The following is a 23011-nucleotide window of genomic DNA, read 5'->3' on the forward strand; positions in this document are numbered from 1 at the left end:
CTGTCAACACACTTAATACCAGCATACATATATATGTACCACACACTTATCACTACCATATGTATATATGTAAATATATAGTAAAGAACTTAACCTATACAAAAAGAGGTTTGGCCTTTGTCCTTGGCTTCGGGGGAGGTAATTTCTAAGCCCTTGGAATGTCATGGCCGAAAATAGTATCTTTGTTTGTCTGGGGGCCTTGGACCAGCAGATAGTAACAATGTGTTTTTGAGAGGGGAGTTTTGGGCATTCTCTATCAGCTTGGCCTCCTGGAGAGCCAGAAAGAGACATCAGTCATGTGAGTAGTCAACCATGCTTACCCTTGCTCCTACCACGATGCAGCCCCAGGAAGGACTCTGGACACCAAGGTTCAGCTGAGATTTTCTGCTTGGCAGTAGTCTGTGCAAGGTGTCACACATCGTCGCCAAAGAAAGTAATGCCGTCCATGACTCCATGGGGAGAGTACCATAGAAGTTCCACATTTACAACTTTTCCTGGGCTTGGCTCTATGATCTCTTCTCTAGGCTGATTTTATTCTGTATCCTTTTGCTGTAATAAACCATAACCATGAGTACACAGTTTTCTATGAATTCTGTGTGTCCTTCTAGTGAATTATTGAAACTAGCAGTGGTTTTGGGAATTCCTTGAATTTGCGATTTGTGTCAGGAGTGAGAGCAATCTTTTGTGGACTGTGTTCTCTGACTTTGTGGTTGTCTCAAACTCACAGTAAATGTAAAAACATATATTTGTTTTGTTTGAGTTTTGTTCAAAAGTTATAAAACCAAGTATCTAGAACAATTTTTAGTATTTAGTAGTCATTTATTAAATATTAGAATGAAGAAATGAATGAAGGTAGCTGAAAAGTATAAGAAATTAAGAGAAAATCGATTTGTAAAATCCAATATTATAGAACCACATCAAGAAAAGCTTCCAAAAAATGCATAACTAAGACTCTTTTATTATATTTTAAGTAATATTGTGCCATTTGCTATCTTCAAAGAGTTGCCTCTGTCAGTCACAACTCTCAGAAGTCTTAGGGATTATATATTCAGTGTTTATACTATTTGGGAGTCTCGGGGATTACGTGTTTGCAGTTTATAGGAGTCACCACCAGATGGTGATATTTTTATTAGGTAATAAGTTGTTGCCTTCAGATACATCAATTTATAGAGAAAAGAGAAAACTATACAAAATATAGTATTTATTAATAAGAAGAACAATATAACTATACAAGGGTAAGGTATTTGGCTATATCACAAGATATCTAGAAAGGTATTTCCTCTACTAGAAACACACTTTTATAATCAATCACTCTAAAGAGTAAGCAGACTTAAGTAAACTTATGTAGTTTAAACTTCTCCTCCCTTAACAAGGATTTGGAGCGTCATTCATGCTTAGGCACAGCTCTAGTAGATTTTTCTTGTATATTCAGCTATTGTTGGCTTGGAGTTTGAAGTGTTACAGGTTAGTAATATGGTGCTGATTAGCCTTTCAAACTAAGACTTTGGGCTAAATAATACTGGTGTTGTTTCAATGCAGCAGAATTTTTATGTGCATCCATTATACAGTTAATTCAACAACCAAGGGCAATTAAATGGGAATATCCTAATTATTTTTCCAATTCCGCCAGTTTAAGCCCTTGTCCAGTTAAAATAAAATGAGAGGGAAAATGGGTATTATTGTCTTCTATCTATTTCTTAATGCTCTTTAAACCTTGATTTCTGTTATAATCTCCGTCCCATTCAAATTGCTGTGCAGTTGTAAAGAATTTGTTTGCCTTCAAATCTTTGCTATTTTCTTCAGCTTTATTATGATCCTGTGTCTAATTTCCTTTTTGCCTGAAATTGCATTTTAAAGCAGCAATATCACCTTTCTCTTTCAGAAAATTATACATCTAAGTTTAAGATATCAAAGCCTATCTTCTACAAAGCATTATTAGAATATTCAATTCAATTTTTCTTTTATAAAGACATTTAATGCTACTGATTTATAATATCTGATTTATCTGTCCATTTGTCACTGTGTTAAAATAGCTGTTAATATTGGTGATACAGTCTTTTAAAATAAAATATATTTGTAATGAGAATACATTTGACTTTGAATTTATATGTTACACGTTATTTGAGGCTTGCTTTACAAACATTATTAGTGGTAATAGATATGTTTCCCAAATTTAGATAACTAGATATTGAGAAGTTAAAGATCGAGAAAGTCCATTGAGATAATTATTTTGAAAATGACTCATGCTTGTGGCAACAAAAGATGAAACATTCTGAAAGCCGATGTCAAGTAATTTTGAATTCTAATTCAACCTAATAAAACAGAAACTAAAATAAATCATTCTAAAACACAATTCATTCAATCTGTAAATAAATAAATAAAGTATGTGAGTGAGGTGAGGGGCACAAAGTCTAAGACTACGTAAAGTGTCAACTCAGTAACTTTGGAAAATAAACTTTTAGGTAATACATTTCATATATGTTTACAGGAAGGTTAGAATAAAGCAATTTGAAGAAAAATCACTTTATAATTTTTGAAATACATCTTACTATTATTCTGCCAAGGTGATTCCTGCATTTTTGCAATGTAATGCATTCTAGAATTATCTTGATATGTATACCTTACAATCACTTAATAAAATAGGTTCAATTGTTTCTTTGAGACAACACGTCTTTAGAGAAGAAACAAAAAAGCAGCTTAACTTGATATAATATTTGAAGTAAACTTTTCTATTTCAAGAATGACTAAGAAAGTTTGCCCAATCCACAGCTTTAAAAGCAGATACTTTTGTTTTAGACTTAGAGGATTTTGGTCTGCTGTATCCAGAAGCCTACCATGTTTGGATGCACCTCTCATAACTGAATCTGCCAGTATTTTCCCCCAATTTCCACTCAAGTTAAAAAAAAAACAATTTTAGGATAAAGTATACAATTACACAATTACAACTTTTTCCCAATAATGTTTGAGTTAAAGATACTTCTAATTCCACCTCTAACACACAACATATTTGTTTTATGGGACAGTCTCAACATACTGAAAAGATGAAAGGAAAACTGTTATAGGTAAGAAAAAAAGAAAAAACAGTAAACAATTTATATTTGGTAGAAATGAAGGAAACAACTATTGATAGACTAGGAACATGCGTGTTTCCCAGTTGGAAGCTAATTTTTCATTTTACAGAAAGATGTAAAGCTAAAGCAGTAAGTGTAATAAGCTTGTTTTGCTAGCCACATTTAGGCAAGTTCCTTCAAATATAATTTGAGGTTTTGTTACATTTCTTCCATTCCCAAAATTCCTCTTTTTTCCCCTTTGCAGTAAAGGCCAACATTGTATATAGAAACATATGCATGGAACAGTATATTCACTGAGTTTATACAATTTTCTGTTTACTAGGAAGTTGACAAGCAAAAACATTGGTAAACTAGGCCAAGATTTGATTTAGAAAATATTTTTTAGAAATCACATAAGAAGTACAATCTTTTCATTACCACAGTGTGTGATCTTTAGGTAACACATCAAATGCACTTAAGTGTTTACACTAGTTCCAGTTGTTCCCACAAAAAAATTAACTATTAAATCAGTAAAACTAATGTAAACCAACAAATAAAAGGAAATCAGTCTCATAACAAAGGTGTTAGTTTCACAGTTGACGTTGCAGATCCATTCTTGCTCCTGTTAGACCAAATACCCACTAACTACCCTTGCTTTCTTCCTCTCTTTTTCTGTAAGCTTTATTTAACAACTGGATTTCCTCCTGGTAGCCATCCCTCTCTTGATGCTGCCTTTTACTGTTCTGCCTGTGTGCTTCTACGGTGTCTGGAATGGAGATATTAATATCACCATCAGGATTACTGGTGGGCAAAAAGAGGGAGTATGAGGCTGTTTCCCCTAGATCACATGAAACAAATCTGTTTTCTTTCCTGGAGTAACGTAGGGATGGAGATCTGACTTGTGTGGAGGACTGACTGATGTTACTAATGATTGACACAGTGTCCAAGGCCTCTTCGTTATCGCAAATTTCAAGAACCTCCAAGTGTATTTTCACACTGGTGTCCACAAACGTGGATGAAGAATCTTCTGAGTTTGGTTCATGGCCAACACTTTTGGATCGATAGACTTCTATTTTCTTAGAGGCTGGAGTTATTTTTTGCCCTTCTGCGCTTACCTCATAGGTAGAAAGAGATAGGGTTTTCCCTGTAGGTGCATGGAGAGACACAGTCCCCTGGAATGCACACAAGGGAATGGCAAGGGCACCACCGGAACGCTGGGGACAAAAACAAAATTGTTATTATTGAAAGCTAGGTTCTGAGGTTGAGACATTTAGAAATTCATTTTGTTCATCAGAATGATAAAGGTTTTCTATTTCAGATCCATTTCCCTAGAAACATTTTACAGGTACGGGATTTAAATACTGCCACCAAAGCACCATACCTCAGTTTCTCCTAGGTCTAATCAGACATTTAATGAGGGTAGTTAGGAACCTTTATTTGAAGATGAGGGGCATATTTCCCCAGTTAAAGGCAAAGGTGTGTACTGATGGGAAGCAATAGATGTTTTCAAAGGCAGAATTTGAACATAAAATTGAATGCATATTTACAATCTGAAATTACTTTTATATTTTTGTTACATACTCAGTTACATTAAAACATTTGCAAAAGTTGGAAGAAATGTAGACTGTTATCAACATGAACTTTTTTTTCTGTTTAGTATGCCAAAGTAAATGATAATTGTGAAACGGTGGCTTAAGGACAAAAGATATTTCAACTGTTAGAGTTGAGCATACATAACAGGAACCGAATGTCACCAGAACTATGCTACAAAGACCGTACTTTTCCACAGAGAAATCAGTCATTAAAGTAAACCCAATAATAAAGAATACTATTCCACCTCTTTCAGAAACTTGCCTAAAAGGGTAAACATTTTCTATTATGCTTTATGTATTAAGATTTTTTTAAAACTGTACTTACCACTGAGAGGTGCTTCAGAAATGGAGAAAATAAGATTGATTCTTAAAATAGTCTGTACTTTTTATTGCTGATTCATGTCTTCATACTTTCAACTGACATGTTTTGATTTTTGATTATGTGTTAGTCCCAGAAGATGATAATGTACCAAACTTCTAGAGCAGTAATTCTCAAAACTGAGTCTCCAACCCAGCATCGTCAGCAGCTTCTGGTAACTTGTCAGAAATACAGGTTTTTAGCATTATCCCAGACCTACTCAATTAGGTCTCAACCCAGGTACAGGGTCAAGCAATCTGTATTTTAACAAGCCTTTCAGGTGATTCTGTTGCATAGTAAAGTTTGGGATCCATTGCTCTAACTAAAGAAATGTTGTAGTCCAGAAAAAACGGGGTAGTGGTGGAGATAAACAGACACTTTTTATATAAGTGCTTACCACTTGTAAAACCTACAGTTACTAACTGGATTGGCCTAAATGTGTCTGTCCACCTGGGGAATTGGCATGGGAGATAATGGTATTTTTCCAATTTAGGATGACCAGCTTTCTCAATTTTCCTGGGACTGTCCCATATTTAGCACTGAAATTTCTGCATCCCAGGAAATCCCTCAGTCTTAGACAAATGGGCAGGAGTCGGGGCAGTGAGAGATTGATCACCCTACTTGCTATGGGCATTTTCAATCTGGACCCAACAGTGGCTAGAGGAAGACAGGTTCTCACTATTGGAGAACAGTTTAGATTATTTTCTATTTAAAGAAGTTTGAAAAAGAATGAGTTTCATTGGGGGTGCCTTCATGCTCTACTTCTTTTTTTTTTTTTTTTTGAGACGAAGTCTCCTTCTGTTGCCCAGGCTGGAATGCAGTGGCTCGATCTCGGCTCACCGCAAGCTCTGCCTCCTGGGTTCGTGCCATTCTCCTGCCTCAGCCTCCCGAGTAGCTGGGACTACAGGCACCCACCACCACGCCCGGCTAATTTTTTTGTATTTTTTTATTAGAGACGGGGTTTCACTGTGTTAGCCAGGATGGTCTCGATCTCCTGACCTTGTGATCCTCCCGCCTCGGCCTCCCAACATGCTGGGATTACAGGCATGAGCCACCGTGCCCGGCCCACGCTCTACTTCTTGAATTGAGAGACTAGAAAAAAATACAGTCTGGGCTGTGTCAGACATATGATCATTCTTTCCCGGTTATTCTCTGTGGAGTGGTCTTGAATTCTCTTTACTCATAAGGAGACCTAGGAACCTAACTGTAGAGCCTTGCATGATAAAGTTTTGGAAATTTTGAAAATTTACACTATAATGTTCAGTCCAGCCATCTGCCAAGGCAAAGAACTTCATTGACTCTACATGTGTAATGCTGGCTGAAATAAGTGAGACAGAGGGACCACACAGGTTCATCACAGCATCAGACTACTATTAATATTTGAGTGGTGGCAACTTTTGGCAAAAGAGAAGTAGGTTTCATTCCTATTATTATACATCCACTTATTAAACATTTGCTAAGTAAGGATGTACATGATTCTGAGCTTGCATTGGATGTATGGAGATGCTATCTCTTAAGACCCCACAGATGATTGGATGTAAATAAACAAAATAAAAATTTTAGTTCTAAATGTAGTAATTGAGAGATAGTTACCACGTTCTATAAGGTCCAAGGAATGACTATCTCGGGTAGGGAGATGTCATATTGTGGAGGGGGGACATGTGAAATTGATCTTAAAAATCAAGAAAAGATTTCGTTTTGTTTGTTTGTTTGTTTTTGAGACAGAGTCTTGCTCTGTTACCCAGGCTGGAGCACAATGGCACTGTCTCCGCTCACTGCAACCTCCACCTCCTGGGTTCAAGTGATTCTCCTGCCTCAGCCTCCTGAGTAGCTGAGACTACAGGTACGTGCCACCACACCTGGCTAGTTTCTGTATTTTTAGTAGAGACAGGGTTTCACTATGTTGGCCAGGCTGGTCTCGAACTCCTGACCTCATGAACTCCCTGCCTCGGCCTCCCAAAGGGCTGGGATTACAGGCATGAGCCATCGTGCCCGGCCAAGATTTACAATTTTAAAACCTTGCTTTCTGAGTGATAAATCACAAGTTAAAGGGTTATATTGAAAACTTTCCATCCTGAGAAAACATTTTTGTTATCAAAGACTGAAACAATAGACCCAGGCTGGGGTGCCTAACTTGGGTAGGGTGAGAAAAAAGAAGACTTGAGAATCCTTCCCAGAGCAGGGCTCAATTTTTATAGATAATATCCATATTATTGTCTAACATTGTTCTAGAGGTCCTAGCTGTGCAAAAAATCAAGAAAAAAATAAGACATATATATATATATATATAATGAATAGGAAGAGACATTACTGTAATTTACAGATGAAAATATTATCTTCCTAGAAAATTCTAAAGAAGTAATCTAAAAAAATTAGAGAGTTTAGTAAGGTGGCTGAATTTTAGGTAAAAATGTTAAGAAATCAATAGCTATTGCCAATCAAAAATAATTTTTAAAAGGTACCATCCAAAATAGCAACAATACTATAGAAGTATGTGAGACCTTATGAAGAAAAAACAGCAATAATAAAAGAAGTCTTGAAAAAATAAGAGAGAAAGAATAATGTTTCTGCATGAGAAAACTATTTTGCAACTATGGCAGTTTTCTTTTAATTTATTGATTTAATACAATATTAATAAAAGTTCCACTGAAATTTTATTTTGAAAGTTTCTCTTAAGATATAGTTGCAGGGGTAAATGCTTGCAGATAACCAAGAAAACTTGGAAACAAACAATAAGGTGGATTCCCAAGTATAATATGTAGCTACAGCAATTAATACAGGGTGTTTATTGCAAGATTTGGTAAATCCATGAAGGAAAACAGCCAGCCAAGAAAGTAGATATAGTATACCCTGAAGATGGCATTTCAAAATAAGCAGGGTAATTATACTTTAAAAACAAACAAACAAAAAACAGAATGAGTTAATCAAATAAACTTCTTACACATTATTAGTTATCCATTACAAAATTAAGTTAGATACCTATCTCATGTTACATGCAAAAATTTTTAAAAATTCTTAATAATTCTTTTAAAGTGCCGAGTGAATAAGACCTTTCCAAATCTGGAATGAAAACTGGAAACCACAAAGTAAAAGATGGACAGATTTGGTTGCAAAAAACTTCGAAATGTCTATATAGAAATATATACTATAAACAAAAGTGAAAGACTAAAGGCAGCTCAGAAGGATATATTTGTAGTCTATATAGAACAAAGTTTAATAGTGATGCTATGGAGAATTCTTCTCAACCAGTAAGATAAACAATCTAGCAGAAAAATGGAAAAGGGAAGTGGGCAAAACAATTAAAGAAAAATGGAGAGTAAACACATAAAAATATGTGCAATTTTACCAATTATTTTATTTTATTTTTTATTGAGAGAGTCTTGCTCTGTTACCCATGCTGGAGTGCAGTGGTACATGCGATCTCAGATCACTGAAACCTCCACCTCCCAAGTTCAAGTGATTCTTGTGCCTCAGCCTCTCAAGTAGCTGGGATTAAAGGCGCACCCCACCAGGACTGGCTCATTTTTGTGTTTTTAGTAGAGACAGGGTGTTGCCATGTTGGCCAGGCTGGTCTTGAATTCCTGACCTCAGGTGATTCACCCTCCTCAGCCTCCCAAAGTGCTAGGTACAGCCATGGCCACCATGCCTGGCCTTACAAATAATTTTAAAAGTAAGTAAAAACAATGGTCACTTTAGCTTTTCAGAATGCCCTCCATAAAACAAACAGAAAAAAACCCCAGCAGAAATAAAAAGATTGATGCCATCTTTAGAGTATATTTTGATTGTGTATTTGACTATAAAATAAAAACTACGTATACTTACCATTGATCCTATGTCTGTGAATCGGTTCCTCCAAATACCAGAACATCATAATGTTTGTTTATTTCAGCACTTTTGTAAGCCCCAAATTAGAAACAATCTAAAGATCTACATTTAGAAAATAGTTTAATAAATTGTGATACAATTATGTTCTGAAAAGCTATCTTGAATAGATGAGGTAAGGCTGTAAGTTCTGCCTGGGTGAAATAATTTCCGTATATTGTAAGATATAAAAGCAAGCAATTTGCAAAACAATGTGTACAGTATGATCTAGTTTTCTTGTTAAAAATAATCATGAGAAATCAGCCCAGAAAATTAAGCATGTATAGGAATGAAAATAGATTCACAGACATACAAGCATACCTGTATATGACAGGCATAGAAAAAAGTTTGAGAGGCTACACACCAAGAATTTCTTTGTCTGGGAGTGAATAGTGGCTTGGCATTTCACCTTCGGTATTTTTATATTTCTAAATTATTTTCTTAGTTATCATGATTACTCTTTTGATCAAGGAAGTTTATTAGGTAGTGAGGGAGGCAGAGATTACAAAATATTACTAGAAAGGCATCCAGGAGGTAGGGGTAGGGTAGTTAGCCTCAGGGTTCATCATCTGGAGTATGTGTTGGGGTTTGTTCTATTTTTAGGTTAAGAGACAGGAGACAAGTTGGGTAGAGGGCACTATTTCAAAAATTTGCCCTAATGGTTTGGTTGACTAGAATGAGAGTCTCAACTGGGGTATAGCTAATTTCCCATTCACATTTGAAAAGGGTAGAGAGGCTGGGTGCAATTGTTCATCCCTGTAATCCCTTTGTCAGTCAGCACTTTGGGAGACTGAAGAAGTAGAATCACATGAGCCCAGAAATTTGAGACAAGCCTGGGCAACATAGTGGGACCCTGTCTCTAAAAAAATTCTTTAAATTAGATGGGCATGGTAGTGTGTGTTTCTGTAGTGCCAGCTACTGTGGAGGCTGAGGCGGGAGCATCACTTGAGCCCGGGAGATAGAGGCTGCAGTGAGCCATGATCACGCCACTGCATTCCAACCCGGGTGACAGTGAGAACTTGTCCCCACCGCCCCCCCCAAAAAAAAGAAAGAAAAAGAAAAAAATGTAGAGAATGGCACTTATGACCGGAAAGAAATATTTTAAAATTATCTGAAAGGAAAAGTGATTAAATAATCCTATGGTTCTAGTAAGACAAATAGTTATAGCACTCTCAAAGTGTCCACTGTCTGTAATAAGTCAGATTATCCTCACGAATTTTACTAGAAAACTGTTATAAACATTTGAGTCCAACAAGCTGTCAATGTGAAGTTCAAATAAAGAGTCTCATCTCAGGAAACAATAACAACAAACAAGAAAATACTATACAACTTGAGTCATAAACCACAATGTAGCCAACAGATTTGAAAATCATTCAAAAAGTTTAAGGACAACTTCAAAAAGAGACTTCAAAAGTAAAAGGCAATAGTATCTTAACAGAAAATGAACATTAATTGAAAGAAGTAGAATATGATAAAAAAATTGTTAATATTGGTTTAATTTATGTTCATGTTTGTAATGAGTTGAATAGCATCCCCCTCCAAATTCGTGTCCCCCTGTAAACTGTGAATATGACCTTATTTGGAAATAGAGTTTTTGCAGGTGTAAGCAAGTTGTATGAGGTCATACTGAATGAAGATGGGCCTTATCCAATGACTCTTATCCTTCTAAGAAGGGGGAAATTTGGACGCAGATGTACCTGGGGTAAGACAGTCATGTGAAGATGCAGATAACAATTGGAGTTATGCTGTCACCAGTCAAGGAACACCAAGGATTGCTGGGAGCCACCAGAAGCTAGGGAGAGGCAAGAAAGGATCCTCCCCAAGAGCCTATAGAGGGAGCATGGTCTTCCCAACACCGTATTTCAGACTTCTGGTTTCTAGAAATGTGAGACAACAAATTTTTGTTGTTTTCAACCATCTTAATTTGTGATAATTTGTTACAGCAGCCCTGGGAAACTAATTCAATTTTGTATGCAAACAGTACAAAAATACATTTGGAAAAAAACTTATTTTTAAAAGTCCTGCAATAGACCATCTTTTTCTGGACACTGGGGCTATGTGGCCCTTTCTGTCAAATCCACATGTGATGTAATCTCTTCAAAAGAAGTGAACATTCTCTTGTTGATCTTTTTCTTCTCTGCTACCTATAACAGTGTCTGGCATATGACAGGCCCTCAAGAATATTTGTTGAATGGATAAACAAAAGTGTGCATAAATTTGCAACACTGACCTTATGTCCTTTTCAGATTCCATATTTTAACTTTTCACACAAAAAATAGGATCATCTTTTAAAACATTGCTGTTTAAAATTTATACTTAAACAGCCTTATATAATAAATGATGATAGTTACAAGTACATCAGAAGGTCATATTAGAATAGATTGTTTTTATGAAAATAAAATATTATGGCACTGAATTGTATGTGAAAGTTATTGCATGACAAAGAATGATACATTCAGAGAGTATAAAACGATTCCTTTTGTAATCTCTGCTTTCTTTTCTTTTAAAAGTCTGTGAATTAGCATATGCTGTCAGGAATAATGATAATCCATTATTGCTATATTCTTGAGTGTAGGTGGCAAGGAGCTTTTTTATTTGGTAATAAAGAGCAGTCTTTAAGCCACACAAATGCTCCAGGAGAAGACAGCATGCCATGTAAACACACTAGCACACATAATCTCCTGTGATAATTGATTCAGAGTTACTGACCTTCGGCACATTGAATGTTTTGATTTCTTCACTATGAGCCTCCAGGTGAATCCAGGGTGAAATTATAATATAAAAAGAGTTGCAGCAAAATTTTCTCCTAAGAAGGTGAAGTAGTCTGTTGATAATCTGAATCATTCAATTTTAGAAAGACATTATATAGCACCTAGGATCATGACACTTATCAGAAACCATGGCATTTTAATTTCTTATTTTATGAAAAAAGAACTCATAGCCAGAGAGGTCAAACACTTGCCCAGGGTCACATAGGTAGTATCAGGACTGGCATCAGGACTCAGGTTTCTTAACTCTCAGTTAAGTGCTCTTTCTATTATTTGTAACACGTTATTATTTTAAAAGAAATCTGCTCTAGCTAAGAGTCAGTTGTTGGTTTTCTGCCCTAGAAGGTAGAATTCTGTCACTAACTCATGAGTAACCCAAATGACTGACAATTTTAATCCCAATTAAACTCATATAGATGATCGTTAGGTGATTTAGGTGACTTTAGGCCTCTTAAAGTACAGACATTGAGGAATTTAAGTGGAACACGACCATTTAAGATGGTTAGTAGAGATAAGGACATTGAGAGGGAAAAAATAGCACTAAGAACAAGAACTTTGTGAGAAAAACAAAAGTAGATTTTTAATAATTTACTTTTTGGAATTTATTTTTTATTCAATATGCAAAACTATGTAGTTACTGTTTTCACATATTCAACTTGCAGAATATACCTTGTGTCATTCTGTCATTTTCATTTAAATGTTTGATGAACACAAATTAGAGAAAACACAAGAATTCCTCAAGGAAAGAGAGAACAAGGGCAAGAAAATGAGGGCCTTCATCAAGGGTCTGTAAGAGGCATGAAAAGTGCTAAGAATTTTAATACATTTCACATTTAATCCTCAAAGGCCTTCAAGCTACAAATTAAGGTTTTTCTTTTCTTTTCTTTTTCTTTTTTTTTTTTTGAGATGGAGTGTCACTCTGTCACCCAGGCTGGAGTGAGTGGCACAATCTTGGCTCACTGCAATCTCTGCCTCTTTCAAGTGATTCTCATGCCTCAGCCTCCCGAGTAGCTGGTATTACAGGTGTGCCCCACCACGCCTGGCTAAATGTTTGTATTTTTAGTAGATAAAGGGTTTTGTCATGTTGGCCAGGCTGGTCTTGAGCTCCTGACCTCAGGTAATCTGCTCGCCTTGGCCTCCCACAGTGCTAGGATTACAGGCATGAGACACAGCATCTGACCAGCTTATTGTTTTTAATGATGAAAACTCTAACTGAGTAACAGATTTTTAGGATTGATATCCATCCCCCAAAATATTTACTGATCCTGTTGAATAAGAGCCTTGTATCAACCTTCTTCCTAAGCACTGTCTATGCACTTTCTTATTTAATATTCACAACAACCTTATAAAATAGAGATACTAACTATCCTGAACTCATAGATGATATAATTGAGTCATAGGGAGGTAATAAGGGAAGGTAATGAATATCTATGAAGTGTGTACTATATGCTGGCATTGCACTTGGTATTTTACATGTTGTATTAGCTGGTTCCCATGCTGCTAATAAAGACACACACGAGGCTAGGTAATTTATAAAAGAAAGAGATTTAATTGACTCACAGTTCAGCATGGCTGGGGAGGCCTCAGGAAACTTAGAATCATGACAGAAGAGGACACAAGCACATCCCTCGTCACATAGTGGCAGCAAGAAGTGCTGAGCAAAAGGGGGAAAAGCCCCTTATAAAATCATCAGATCTCATGAGAATCCACTCACTATGATGAGAACAGCAGCATGGGGGTAACTGCCTCCATGATTCAATTACCTCCTACCAGGTTCCTCCCATGATGTGTGGGGATTATGGGAACTACAATTCAAGATGAGATTTAGGTGGGGACACGGCCAAACCATATTACATGTGAAATCTACTACATGCGAAATATATAATATAATCACACGGGTGGTAAAATTATTTACATTTTGCAGACAAACAAATTTAAATGTGAAGAGATTAACTAACTTGCCCAGGTAATATAGGAAGGTAAAGTTTTAACTGTGATCTAAATTCAGCTCACATTCCAAATCCTTTCCACGATGCCACTGAGGATCTAAGATGAATTGGAGAAAGGAGAGTGTGGTGGAAGGGAGCACCAAAAGAAGGTTTTTAAAATCATACGTGGAAAGAAAAAACAAGATCTGAACTTCAGTAGGTAGCAAAAATGGCAAACGTGGGATGGACTATTGAAGTATTGCAAAGGCAAAACTATTGAGGCTGTGGAGGGTAGTGGTGAAGTACTGCTGTGGAATTGCATACACCTGAGTCACTATCTCTATAATCCTTACTTCTGTAAGCCTCAGTTGTCTCACTTGCAAAATATAAAGATTAAATGAGTTAATGCATGTGAAATGATTAGGGGAGTGCCTCATACATAGTAAGCGCTCCATAAATGTTAGTTATTATTGGAAGCTGAGTAAGAGAGAGGAATCCAAGATGTTTTTAAGCTTTCTAATCCTAGTGTCCAGTGCCAGTAGTTGAGACTAGGAAGAGGTAGATAATAAAACTTGATTTCTACAATCTTTATCTCTGAATTAGACAGCATATTCCTCTGCAGTAGTTTATTCTTGTAGTCTAAATAAACCAATTAAAAGCCAGACATTGGCAGAATGGATTAAAAACACAACTCAGTTATATATTGTCTATAAGAATCTCATTTCAAATATAATAATATAAGCAGGTCGAAAGTAAAAAAAGAAGATATATCATGCAAACATCAATCAAAGGGAAAACAAGAGTGACTATAGTAATATCACATAAAATAGATTTCAGACAAAAGAATGTTATCAGAGACAGGGAAAATTACTATATAATAATAAAGTGATCCATCCACTTAGAAGACATAGCAATCCTAAGTATGTATAGAGCAAGCAACAGAACTGTTAAATATATAAAGCCAAACTGATAGAACTGAAAGGAGAAATAGTCAAATTTAGAAATACGATTGGAGGCCAGGCGAGGTGGCTCACGCCTGTAATACCAGCACTTTGGGAGGCCGAGGCGGGTGGATCACGAGGTCAGGAGATCGAGACCATCCTGGCTAACACGGTGAAACCCCGTCTCTACTAAAAATACTAAAAATTAGCCGGGCGTGGTGGCGGGCGCCTGTAGTCCCAGCTACTCGGGAGGCTGAGGCAGGAGAATGGCGTGAACCCGGGAGGCGGAGCTTACAGTGAGCCGAGATCACGCCACTGCACTCCAGCCTGGGCGACAGAGCGAGACTCCGTCTCAAAAAAAAAAAAAAAAAAAAAAGAAATACGATTGGAGACTTCAACCCCTCTCTCGCAACAATTCATAGGATAACTAGAAAGAAAATCAACAAGAGTGTAGAAGAGCACCATTAATCAATAAGATCTAATCAACATTTGTAGAAAATGTTATAGATAGAAAATTTGTATTTATAGGACACTCCATCCAACAACAACAGAATACACATTATTTTCAAGTGCCCATGAACCATATACTGAGATAGACCCTATCTAAGCCATAAGACAAACCCTAGGGAATTTAAAAGAAACACAATTAAACAGTATGTTCTCTGACCACAACAGAAATAAGGTAGAAATAAATAGCAGAAAGATAGCAAGAGAATCTCCAAGCCCTTGGAAACTAAACACTTCTAAATCATCTAAGGGTTAAAAAGGTAGTCTTGAGGGAAGTAAAAAAAAAAGTGAATGAAAATGAAAATACAACATATTGAAATTGGTGCTAGGGAAGATCTGAGAGAGAAATTTAAAGCACTAAATGCATACATTAGAAAAGAGTAATAGTCTTAAACCAATAGTCTAGCCTCCCACCTTGATAATCTAGAAAAAGAAGAGCAAAATAAACTGAAAGCAAATATAAAGGAGGAAAATAGATAAAAGCTGATATCAATGACATTGAAAACAGAAAAACAAAGAGGAAATTAATGAAACAAAAAGTTATTTTTTTAACAGATCAATAAAATTGAAAAGCCTCTAGCAGCAGTGACAAAGAGAAGACACAGATTACCAGTATTAGGAATGAAACAGGATATCACTGCAGAGTCTGCAGCCATCGAAAGTACCATAAGGGAGTACTACAAACACCTTTACACATTCAAATTTGACAACTTACATGAAATAGATTGATCCCTTGTAAAACAAACTACTACAATGTGCCAAATGCGAAATAGGTAATTTGAATAGCCCTGTAACTATTAAGATAATTAAACTTGTAGTTTAAAACCTTCAAAAAGAAATCTCTTCAGCCTTATGTTTTCTCTGGAGAACTCTAGCAAATAGTTAAGTAAGGATTAATATAAATTCTGCACAATCTCTTACAGAAAATAGAAGACAAAGGAATACTTCTTGATTCATTTTATAAACCTAGTTTTACCCTAATAATAAAACTCTACAGACACTACAAAAAAATAAAACTATAGATTAGTATCACTCATGAATATAGATGCAAGCATCCTTAACAAATATTAGCAAATAGAATTCAGCAATCTATAAAAAGAATTATGTACAATGATCAAGCAGGGTTTCTTTCAGAAATTCAAGGCTGCATCAATATTTATTTCTTTACTTATTTGAGATAGCGTTTTGCACTGTCACCAAGGCTGAGTGCAGTGCTATGCTCACAGCTCACTGTAGCCTCCACCTCTATCTGTACAAAAAATAAAAAAAATTAGCTAGGCATGGTGGTGTGTGCCTGTAATCCCAGCTACTGAGGAGGCTGAGGTGAGAGGATCACTTGAGCCTGGGGATTTGAGGCTACAGTGAGCCATAATCATGCCACTGCACTCAGCCTCAGTGACAGAGTGAAACCCTGTCTCAAAAATAAAAAAGAAAAGAAAAGGAAACAAAAATTGTACAGACCAGAAAGGAAGAAATGAAGAAATGAAACTGTTGCAACTTGCAGATGACATGATTGATTTATGTAGAAAATCCCAAGGAATCGATAAAAAATCCTCAAGCTAATGATTGAGCTAAGCAAGGTCACAGGATATAAGATACATGTACAAAATCATTTGTACTTCTATGACTAGCAATGAACTCTTGGACATCAAAATAAAAAATGCAGTACCATTTACAATTGCTAAAAAGGTTAAAGATTTAGATGTAAATCTTATGAAACATGTATAGGACTAATACACTGGAAACTACATGACACTTTAAAAAGTTGACAATCTGAATAAATGAAGAGACATATTGTGTTCATAGACTGGAAGACTTGACAGTAAAGATATCAATTCTGTAGAAATTGATCTATACATTTAATATAATTCCTACCAAAATCCCAGCAAGATATTTTCACAGTTATAGACAAGATCATTCTAAAATTAAAATGAAAAGGTACATGAACCAGAATAGCTAAAATTATTTTGAAAAAATAAATACAGTTGATCTTTGGTATCTGTGGGGGATTGGTTCCAGGACCTCCTGTGGATAGCAAAATCTTCAGATGCTTAAGTCCCTTATATAAAATGGCATAGTATGTGTATATAATCTGTGCACCTCCTCGCATATACTTTAAAATCATCTCTAGATTACTTATAATACCTAATATCATGTAAATGCTATGTCAATAGCTGTTTACTATATTGTTTAGGGAATACTGACAAGAAAAATGTCTGTATGTGTTTAGTACAGGCACAATTTTGTATCTGAATATTTTTGATCCAAAGTTGGCTGAATTCACATATAGGAACCCACAGATACAGAGAGTTGACTGTATAATGGGAGGAATCAGGATATCTAATTTCAATATAGCTATAATAATCAAAATTGAGTTGTTGCTAGAGGGACAGAGACACAGAAAAATGGAACAGAATAGAAAATCCAAATGTAGACTCACTCAAATATACCCAACTGACTTTTTACAAAGGTACAAAAACAATTCAATGGAGGAAAGTTAGCCTTTTCAATTAACAGTGCTAGGGCAATTAGACATCCACATACAAAAAAAAAAAAAAAACCAGCTACATCTGTTTCATAGTTTATTCAAAAATTAACTCAAAATGAATCGTAAACTTAAATGTAAAATGTAAAACTAAAAATTTTATTTGAAAGATATAGGAGAAAATCTTTGAGATCTAAGGCTAGGAAGGGGTTACTAGACTTGACACAAAAATCATGATCCATAAAAGGATATTTGATAAACTGGACTTCATTAAATTAAAAACTTGTTTTGTGCAAATGCAAATTTTGATTCAGGGGGTCTACTGTTGAACCTGAGATTCTGCACTTACTAAAAGTTTTCAGATGATGCTGAAGCTGCTGGTGTAGGAACCATACTTTGAATAGCAAAAGTCAGACAATCTGTTTGGCTCCTTACAGTCCTAAAATTACAGGGATAAATAATTTAATGGACAAATAAATTTTGTTATTTTATAGGGTTCACAATTAAGAGAAGTAGAGGAGATAATTTCAGTGGAAGGAATAATAGAAACCCCTCAAAATCCAATTTTATAGCTGCATAAAATGAACAAAATGTTATCTTTTCAAATGTCTTTAATTATCTAATATTCTCATTTTTTCTAAAAAGATAATAAAAGGAGGTTTTTTAATTCAAAGGTATAACTGAATAGGTAGATTTGTTTATAGCTATTCTTGTGAAACACTTTTTAAAAAAAATATGACCAACTCCTTTGCAAATAGCAGACACATACCTCAACTATCATGAGCTAATTTTTGGTGGATAATATACATAATTAGGGACAAATAGGCAAGTTCACACTGGTAGATTAAGTATCAAATATTCAGTCAAAACTCCATTTGTGGCCCCCACTTCTTGATCGAGTTCTATTCCCACTTCATCTTCTACCATCTTGTCGACTTCCTGAGTGACTCCCTTGTCGACTCTGTCTACCTGATAGGCCACCAGATGGACCACCTGACTGGCCTGACCCGCCTGACCAGCCACTTGACCAGCCATTCCTCCGTTGGGGATTAGAAGATTTGTTTCCATCATAATATTCTTCAATTTCAGGTAATTTGGCTGGCACTGAGAGTATCCAGTTGGAATCGTGCCACACCGCCTGTAACCTTTCTGATTCAGTTGTAGGAACATCAAAGCAAACACCCATATTTCCTTTCAGGAGGCACACACTGGTAATCTGAGACGCTGCATTACTACTTAGCTTTCTGTTAAGCTCTTTCCAGGCACAGGTGACATCCTGTATTTCCTCTAGGCTTTCCAGAGTCATGGTCATCAGAGGCGATCAAAGACTGTGGTTCAAAACTTGATGCACCAGAAATGTGGGCTAAAGTTGCAGCCAATGCATCCACTGCCCCTTTCTCTTCTATCAGTCTCTGAGCTGATGGTCAGAAAAAATCAACAGCAGCATAAGAAACGGAAGTCAGAAACCTGATGGTATCCATGCTTTTAGATTTAACTAAATCCATTGTAGAAGGAACACCTACACATTTAAAAGTAATTCTTGCTTTTTGTTCCACATATCTTAGTTGACCTCTTTCTCTTGGTTGATAAAAACATATACAAATCCCTGTCCAGCTCTACCTGTGCATCCAGAGCAATGGATACGGGCCTCAACATCCTGAGGAGGAGAACGTTGAATCACCAGGTCTACTTCAGGAATGTGCAAACTATGGGCAGCCACATTGGTTGCCACCAAAACTTTAAAACTATCTTCTCTGAAGCCTTTTAGTGTAATTTCTCTTTGTGACTGTGCAATGTCCCCATGTAAACACTGGGCATTCTGTTTTATGTGTGGATTCATGGCCATTTCAGTTACATTCTTCTTGGTCTCACAGAAAATAATAGCCGTCCCTTCAGACCCACTGTAGACTTGAAGGACATCTCCAATAACTGCTGGCCTCTGAGACCAATGACACTGAATGGCCAAGTGTTCCACAGTAGTTGCAGCCTTTTGAGTCATTTATCCAATAAGGTCAACCTGTTCATATCTGGATTTTATGTATTTATTTGCAACTTTGTATACCCACTGTGGGCAAGTTGCAGAAAAAAGTAAAGTCTGAGGATGGTCTTCAGATTCAGTTTTGTAGCATTTGTGAATCACATCTTCAACTTGTTCATTAAAATCTAAATCTAACGTTTGATCCACTTCATCAAGCACAACATGGCGCAGTTTAGAAAGATCCAATCAGCTACTCTGCAGATGATCTTTGATATGACCAGGGGTTCCAACCAAGATGTCAATACCATTTTGCATATGATTAATTTGGCTTTGATATGGTATTGCACCATAAAAACACACCATGCTGAGTTTCCTAGTTTTATCTTTGAAGTCTTTGGCTACTTGGTTTGCCAGTTCCCTTGCTGGAGCAAAAACAAGTACCTTTGTTGAGCAGTTTTTTAAAAATTGTTTCTTGATTTCTTTGGAGTCTTTCAATCAAGGGGATGGCAAAAAAGAATGTCTTTCCTGATCCTGTCCATGCTCGAGCTATTAAATCTTTTCTTTCATATACAGGACAAGGTCCTAACTTGAATAGGAAAGAGATATGTTACCCTTTGATGTTTCAGAAGCTTTATAGTCTCTTCAGAAATACGGAAATAGGAGAAAGCTCTTTCTTTCTGTTCACATGTTAAGGTCTCCTCTAGTTTATTATCACTTGATTTATGAGTAGAACTATCTAAGGATGATACTTGCTTTGATTTTTTTTTCATATTCATCAATATTTCCATTTGGTAGATCTTTTCTTCCTATGAGATTTAGAGAATTTATCTGAAAGTCTACTAAATCCTTCTTCAGTGTCTCCATTTAGCTTCTCTTTCATTTTAGTTTTTTTTTGGCCTTGGAAGCATCCAGGTCATCTATAACAACATTTTCTCTTGTTTTTGATTTCTCATCTGGGTCATAATGGTGCCTTGACTTCCTTCTGTCACTCTAGCACTGTGTAATGTGTTTTCAGCTTATCTTGTTTAAATCTTCATAACAACCCTATAAGGGAAGTACAGGTCTATAATCCCTTATCTGAAATTGCAATATCGATACAGCTCTTAGTGATAAGGTCAGGGGGTAGATTCTGCTTTCTAAGGCTGTACAAAATAAGTCTCATTCTTTTGTTGAATGTCAGCCTTCAAATACTGCCACCTTAGCCTCTTCAGCTGATTTCTTTTTTGCAGGTCCAATGTTTCCAGTAAAAATTTTACCTGTGCATTTTCCAGCACCCTGTGATCCTCTGAGTGTTTCAGGATTTTTTTTTCCTTTTCCTTTTTTTTTTTGGAGGGCAGGGGGGTGGGAGGAGGAAAGACGCTACAACTCCTCTACAGGATCCTTGAGGGCAGGGACCATTTCTTAGTTTAAGCCCCTCGGTGCTCAGCAAAGAGTATAGTACAAATTAGGTTCAATAAATACCTTTTGCCTGTCCTTCTTCTGGCTCTCGGACTCCTCCAAGGGTGTTTTCAGCTCCATAATGTTGCCCCAAGGAGTTTCCCAGGCATTACTGGCCACCACCTCCCTCCACACACAGTGGCCACAACTACCTGTGGGCAGTGACAGCATGGAAGGAAGCTGGGCCTAATGCTTTACTCAAATCACACTGATATTGAAAATGATGAACCATTCTGATGAAAAATGATCAAGTTTCTGCATGAAACCTCGTTTTACATTGATTTTATGGCCAAAACGTAAGCTTCTGAAATGAATATATCATGATACTTAAGTTACTATATTTATTTATTTATTTAGAGTTGGAGTTGGAGTCTTAATCTGTCACCCAGGCTGGAGTGCAGTGGCATGATGTTGGCTCACTGCAACCTCTGCCTCCTGGGTTCAAGCGGTTGTCCTGCCTCAGCCTCCTGTGTAGCTGGGATTACAGGTCCATGCCACAAGGCCCAGCTAATTTTGGTATTTTTAATAGAGATGGGGTTTCACCATGCTGATCAGGCTGTTCTCAAACTCCTGACCTTGTGATCCACCCGCCTTGGCCTCCCAAAGTGCTGGGATTACAGGTGTGAGCCACCACGGCCGGCCACTTCATTTCTTATTATGGAAATTTGTATTCTCATATTTTCAATTCATACTTTTTAGCCCTGTGTGAATCCGTGTGTACAATCATCACAGCCTGCAATAAATCCTTAGGGAATTTTGATTTAAGTGTGTTGTTGCTCTTGGGATTATTAGACAGGGTTTTTCATTCTCTGTTCTAATAGAAACGAAACCTCTAGTTTTATCTCTTAAGATGGCATTTCAAATCAGATATGATATGTATCCAAATTCATTTCCATATTTTATCCATTATTTCTGTTTTTCTAACAAAATAAAAGAGGATAAACTAGCTTGAAAGAAAGCATACACTGATTCTAATTTAACAAGAAAATAAAATTTCATCAGGAATAAATGAATCCTAAGAAATGAAATAATTTTTTATATCCTAATGATAAGCACTCATTCAATTGGATGTTACGAATATCCTACAAAAAATGTTTGCAAGAAAAAAATTTCTCATACCTAATTCACCAGCATTAAGTCAGAAATGATATATTTTCATTCGTAAGACAGTTTCAAAGGATAAATACAATGTTTTTGTAAGGTTGCTATACTCCAGAAAAGGTGTTAAAGTTTACAATGATGATATTCATGTAAGTATGGAAGACAAGAATACTTTCGTCAAACATCATATTGGGATACAAAGAGCATCAAACTAAAAAGCAAATTTAAAGAGGCGAATAGAGTAGGCAGTGTCCTAGGGTAGAGGAGGCTAGTGACAGGGAATAAGAGTAAATGAGCACTTGGGACCTTACTGGTGTGATGAAATGTTCTAAAACTGATTTATGGTGATGTTTGTACGACTTGATAAACTTACTAGAAATCATTGACTTGCTCACTTGAAGTGGATGACTTATGGGATATGTTAGTCCATTTTCACGCTGCTATGAAGACATACCTGAGACTGGATAATTTATGAAGAAAAGAGGTTTAATTGACTCACAGTTCTGCATGGCAAGGGAGGCCTCAGGAAACTTATGGCAGAAGGTGAAACAGGCATGCATGTCTTACATGGCAGCAGGAAAGAGAAATAAGTGAGAGCAAGGGAAATGCCAGATGCTTATAAAATCAGCAGATCTTGTGAGAACTCACTCATGATCATGAGAACAGTATGGGGGAACCACCCACATGATTCAGTTACCTCCACCTGGTCCCTCCCTTGACACATGGGTATTATGGGGATTATAATTCAAGGTGAGATTTGGGTGGGGGCACATAACCAAATTATATCACAGGCTATGTAAAATATTCCTCAATGAAGTATTCTTAAGAAAAGAGCATTTTGGCGAGGAATGGTGCCCCATGTCTCCAATCCCAGCACTTTGGGAGGTCAAGGCAGGAAGATCACTTAAGGCTAGGAGTTTGAGACCAGCCTGGCCAATATGGAGAAATGTCAATCTACAAAAATTACAAAAAAATTAGCCAGGTATGGTGGCATATGCCTCTAAT

General features: G+C 36.5%; 1 protein-coding gene and 1 pseudogene across 1 annotated transcript in view; both read right to left on the minus strand.

Moving 5' to 3' along the window:
- Positions 1-823: 823 nt before the first annotated feature.
- Positions 824-23011, minus strand: part of GPR149 (G protein-coupled receptor 149) — a 98785-nt gene continuing 76597 nt past the window's right edge. Inside the window, exon 4 of the mRNA XM_004037875.5 lies at positions 824-4264. Coding sequence (XP_004037923.3) covers positions 3692-4264 — 573 coding nt within the window. The 3' untranslated portion in view covers positions 824-3691. The remainder of the gene's footprint in view (positions 4265-23011) is intronic.
- On the minus strand, positions 18350-21015 carry LOC101128792 (ATP-dependent RNA helicase DDX50-like; annotated as a pseudogene).

The sequence above is a fragment of the Gorilla gorilla genome, chromosome 2 (genome assembly GCF_029281585.2).
Source record: "Gorilla gorilla gorilla isolate KB3781 chromosome 2, NHGRI_mGorGor1-v2.1_pri, whole genome shotgun sequence".
In the NCBI taxonomy this organism is placed as follows: Eukaryota; Metazoa; Chordata; class Mammalia; order Primates; family Hominidae; genus Gorilla; species Gorilla gorilla.